The sequence below is a fragment of the Corvus brachyrhynchos genome, unplaced genomic scaffold, assembly GCF_000691975.1.
Source record: "Corvus brachyrhynchos isolate BGI_N302 unplaced genomic scaffold, ASM69197v1 scaffold200, whole genome shotgun sequence".
Taxonomy (NCBI): Eukaryota; Metazoa; Chordata; class Aves; order Passeriformes; family Corvidae; genus Corvus; species Corvus brachyrhynchos.
This window is the reverse complement of record NW_008236184.1, coordinates 4,413,957-4,418,967: the sequence shown is the minus strand read 5'-3', so window position 1 is coordinate 4,418,967 and position 5,011 is coordinate 4,413,957. Positions and strand designations below refer to the sequence as shown.

Genomic DNA, 5,011 nt, shown 5'->3' with positions numbered 1-5,011 from the left:
GGCACGGCGCCCGCAGGCGAGCTGTCCATGGAGAAGGTGAAGGTGAAGCGGTACGTGTCGGGCAAGCGGCCTGACTACGCACCCATGGAGTCCTCGGAGGAGGAGGACGAGGAGTTCCAGTTCATCAAGAAGGCGAAGGAACAAGAGGTCGAGCCCGAGGAGCAGGAGGAGGAACTGGCCAACGACCCCCGGCTCCGGCGCCTCCAGAACCGCATCGCCGAGGACGTGGAGGAGCGGTGAGTGCTGGGTCAGGCAAGAGCTGAGCCCCCTTCGCCTGTCTGGGGCTGGGACTCTGCTCTGCTGTGCTGCAGGGAGAAACTGCACAGGGCGGGAGCTGGGAACATTGTCCAGGCAGTGCGGGAGAGTCTATGTCTTCTCATATCCACACTGCAGTGTGCCTTGGGCTGCTTTCCAACCAGGAGCCAGCCAGTGCAGCCCATGTCCGGGTGCATTTGGACGGATGGTAATAAAAACACGCTCCAAAATTGAAATTAGTGCAGCCTGCTGAGGCTCAGGGTAGTGAAGGAGGGATGGTGTCTCACAAAATGTACTCTGGGCAGGGACCACTGAGTGCTGTTTGCCTCCTGTGGAGCTGCTGGTGGTTTTGTTTCCAGTAACAAGGAGTCTTCTCACTGAGAACTCCATTCTTACTTGGAGCATGGACAGGGAAGAGCTGCCAGTGCCCAGCCACTGCACCCTCCTGGGAGAGAACATAGCAGTTCTAGCTCTGTTTGTCAGTCCCAGTGCTTACCATGGCCTTGCTAGAAACAATTTGTGAACAGTCACCTTCCTGTAGCCTCCTTACGTTCCAAGTGCCATGGGTTAGCTGGGGTCTCTCACAGGCTGGCAAGACACCGCAAAATCGTGGAACCTGAAGTGGTTGGAGAAAGCGATTCAGAAGTGGAGGGGGGAGAAGCTTGGCGCCTGGAACGGGAGGACACCAGTGAAGAGGAAGAGGAAGAGATTGATGATGAGGTGCGTTTGCAGAGCCAGATAATGGGCCTAGGAAAGCTGGAAGGGCACAGGCTGGAACTGTCCTTTGCATGGATATGTGGGCTGTCTGATGTATCTGGACAAGTGTCACACCTGGCCATGACTTAACTGGTGGGTCACCGTCCTCTGGCATGGGACAGGACACTGAGGGAGGCCACCCCACATCCAGAGAGGCAGGTGTATCTTCAAAAAGATAACACTCCAGACATCACATGTGTTTGACAGGAGAGAGAAATGGTGGCAAGGCTGGCCTCCGACTGCTCTGTGCTTGTCCCCATTAGGAGATTGAGCGTCGGCGCGGGATGATGCGTCAGCGAGCACAGGAGAGGAAAACTGAAGAGATGGAAGTGATGGAATTGGAAGATGAGGGTCGGTCTGGAGAAGAGTCTGAGTCAGAGTCTGAGTATGAGGAGTACACGGACAGCGAAGATGAAATGGAGCCACGTCTCAAACCTGTCTTTATCCGCAAGTAGGTGATGGAACTGCGCGGGCTGGCCCTGGGATGCGGGAGTCAGAAGCTGGGGGCCAAGCAGACCCTGCTGCCATGGTCTCTTCTCACTGTGAGGAAGCCATTCACCTCCTTGGGGTGGGGCAGGATGATGACAGCCTGGCAGGGCACAGCTAGGGAGCAAGGGGCAATCCCTGCACCCACAGCCCTGTATCAGTTGCATTGGGTTGCTGTGTGATCAGGCTGTGGAGTGTGACTGGAGCCCTTGGGCAAGGGCCATATGGTGACAAAGGGACGTGCTAGCCCCCAGAAAGAGGAGAGCGCTGGGACTTGACCTGTCCTTGGAGAGGGCAATGGCTGAAAGCAGCTGCAGTGTGGGAGCCAGTGAGAGGCTGAGTGGCTGCACTGGCTCATGGAAGGGCTGAAGGCTCTTGTGGCCCTGCTCTCAGGAAGGACCGGATCACAGTTCAAGAGAGAGAAGCAGAAGCTCTGAAGCAGAAGGAGCTGGAGCAGGAGGCAAAGAGGATGGCAGAGGAGAGGCGCAAGTACACACTTAAGGTATGTAGGGGTGGGCTGGAGGCTGGGGGAGGCAGTCACTGCAGCAAGCTTAGCTTGGACCTCACTGCAGATTGTAGAAGAGGAAGCGAAGAAGGAGCTGGAGGAGAACAAGCGCTCACTGGCAGCACTGGATGCACTTGATACAGATGATGAGAATGATGAGGAGGAGTACGAGGCCTGGAAAGTCCGTGAGCTGAAGCGTATCAAACGAGACCGCGAAGAACGAGAAGCGTGAGTATTGTCTGGTAGACGTGAGGCTGAGAGCCCACAGGCAGGTGAAGCACCTTTTCCTCAGGCTGCCCTTCAGCAGCAGAGTCCTAGCTGGACTGAATACCCAGAGCCCCTCCTGCCCGCCCTTGGGGTGCCTTTGCTCCCCAGCAGTAAATGTGTAAACTCTCAGGCGCTGGCTGGTGACAGCCTCTCTCCCAGGAGGTGCTGTGGGAACACAGGGTCTCAGGGGCTTCTCTCCCACCCAGCATGGAGAAGGAGAAGGCAGAGATCGAGCGTATGCGGAACCTGACAGAGGAGGAGCGCCGGGCTGAGCTCCGGGCCAATGGCAAAGTCATCACCAACAAGGCAGTGAAGGGCAAATACAAATTCCTGCAGAAGTACTACCACCGCGGTGCCTTCTTCATGGTGAGTGTGCTGAGGGCCATGCATGGCTGCACTGGCTGCAGGTGTGAGACCACAGGGGCACCTTTCCTCTGTGGGGAGCCTCCCCTCTCCCACGGTGCCCTGGGGCTGGGGGTGCCCCTGGGACAAGAGTCAACCTTCAAGAGGCAGCTTGGGGCTGAAGCTGACCCAGAGTGACCTCACCAGAGCATGTCACATTGGGGCTTCCCAGTTGAAATGGAGCTGAAGCTGCAGAGCTGTCCCTGTGCTGTTGTTTGGGCTGACAGACCCAGCCAGAACCAAGTCAGGTCTGCATGGGCCACTGGAGAAGCAGCCTAGGGAACAATGCTCACGTCCTCCACTCCAGCAGGAGTTAATAGGGCTGCAAGTACTGTGGCAGCTCTGGCAGAGCAGCAACATGACCTTCAGGAAGCTTTCCCCCACTGCTGCCAAGACTTGCTGGAACCTTTTAGGCTGAGCAGGTGTGTCCTTCTCCTGCAGGATGAGGATGAGGAGGTGTACAAGAGGGACTTCAGTGCTCCAACTCTTGAGGACCACTTCAACAAGACCATCCTGCCCAAAGTCATGCAGGTGGGTGTGCTGGCAGAAGGTGCCCAGCTCATGTGCCAAGGGGTGGGAGTTCTGGGCAGGGGGGAGCAGCAGGTCCTGCATCCCTCCTGAACAGCTGCTCACAAGTTCTTCTGCTCCCCAGGTCAAGAACTTTGGGCGCTCAGGGCGGACAAAGTACACGCACTTGGTGGACCAGGACACCACCTCCTTTGACTCAGCCTGGGGCCAGGAGAGTGCGCAGAACACCAAGTTCTTTAAGCAGAAGGCAGCGGGTGTGCGAGATGTCTTTGAGAGACCCTCAGCCAAGAAACGAAAAACGACCTAAGGGCATGGGCAGGAGGGTCTGGTGTGGCTGATGCTGGCAGGAGGGCACTGCTCTGCCAGAGCCTGGGCAGGGCCAGAAGGGACATGTTCCAGGACTCCTGTGGTGGCAAGCCTTTCTCCTGCCTGTACCATGCCTACCCTGAAGCAGTGTCCCACTCCTCGTGCTGAGCAGACCCGATGGGCTCCTTGCCCATGCACTGTGGAGAATGATGGCCTGTGGTGCTGGCCAGGCTGGTGGCCACACTATGTCCCAGCAATGGCCACCCTGGAACCTTGGCAGTGCCCAGCACATTGCAGCAGCACCCCTGGCTCCAGCACATCCACTTCTGGAGGAATTACAGGACTTTTGCACCCATCTGGTCTACAACCCCTTGCTTGTACTGTCCCTGGTGTCAGTCTGGGCCCTGTTTTGGGCTGGTCAGTGGTGACCCCATCTCCTCACCCTGTTCCTGCAGGGCTTGGCTTTTCTACCTGTGTGGGGTGGGAGGGTTTGATTAAAGATTTGATTTTCTTACATACTCTGGGCCCATTCTTCTCACAGCTGTGGCCATCTGTTCTGTGTCTTCCTTGTGAGCCATGGTGAGCTGGGGCAGCACAGGAGGCACCAGCGTAGGCAGGGCATGCATGAGCAGCCATCATCACTGCCTCAGGCTTGTGCCTGGGCCTGTCCAGCCTGTGCTGCCCCGGGGGCAGAGATCAAAAGAGGAGAGAGCGGTATGTCTCAGTGCTCAGGCAGATCACTGTCCTGCTCCAGTCACAGGGGTGCCCAGCTGGCACTGCCAACACAATACCACATGGCTGGGTTCCACTTGTGGGTACCATGCACCCAGGGCCAGGGGCATGTGCTCAGCCCTGCGTAGACCACAAAGACAGCCCAGTCCCACCAGTGCCTTTATTGGTATGGCAAGAGGCCCATGCCTGGCAGCCTGTGGCCACCCAGCTCAGTTGGTGAGGGTGATAAGAGCCTCCACCACGTTGCCCATGTGCTCGCGCAGGCTGCGCTCTGCTGCGGCCCGTGATATTTCCATCTCCGTCATCTGCAGAAAAACAGCCCCAGCCCCATACAGCAGCCGCAGGGCCCCACGGGCCGGGCAGGGTGCAGTGGGGGACACCCACCCGTGGGGACACGTGACCGGCCTCAGGGCAGGCATGCACTGGCCTCCTCCATGGGTGCAGTTTCGCACCCAAGATTTGGGACATGTCACAGCCTGCCTGGGGTCCCGCCCCTACTCACAATCAGCTCTAGGTCCTCCTTCTTGATGGTCACTTTTGCCAGTTCTTTCTCCCTACAACAAGAGACGGACAAACCTCCGGTGACCAACGTTCCCCGCTGGCCACTGTCCCGGTGCTCCCTCGGCCGTGCGGCGGGCAGGAGCGACCCCTCGCAGCAGTGTGGAATGTGTGCTGGGAGGGGGCCGGGGAAGGGCCGGGATGTCAGACCGCTGCAGACGCCCGCGGGTCGTGTCCCGAGTGGTGACAAGTTGCAAGCTAGGCACTGCCCCGGAG

The 5,011-nt window shown here is 58.3% G+C and overlaps 2 protein-coding genes across 2 annotated transcripts; one reads left to right on the top strand and one right to left on the bottom strand.

The window, feature by feature from the left end:
* Nucleotides 1–6: 6 nt before the first annotated feature.
* MFAP1 (microfibrillar associated protein 1) lies at nucleotides 7–4,023 on the top strand. Its single transcript, XM_017738184.1, has 8 exons — nucleotides 7–236; nucleotides 843–975; nucleotides 1,275–1,462; nucleotides 1,891–1,999; nucleotides 2,070–2,230; nucleotides 2,476–2,635; nucleotides 3,113–3,202; nucleotides 3,324–4,023. The coding sequence occupies exons 1-8, from the start codon at nucleotides 28–30 to the stop codon at nucleotides 3,504–3,506; spliced, it is 1,233 nt and encodes a 410-aa protein (XP_017593673.1). The 5' UTR covers nucleotides 7–27; the 3' UTR covers nucleotides 3,507–4,023.
* Nucleotides 4,024–4,382: 359 nt separating this feature from the next.
* Nucleotides 4,383–5,006, bottom strand: HYPK (huntingtin interacting protein K; the record flags this gene model as incomplete). The annotated part of the gene is made up of 2 exons (XM_017736882.1): nucleotides 4,383–4,542; nucleotides 4,740–5,006. Coding segments are annotated over 2 exons (363 nt in total), but the record flags the coding sequence as incomplete, so codon positions are not given.
* Nucleotides 5,007–5,011: the final 5 nt, after the last annotated feature.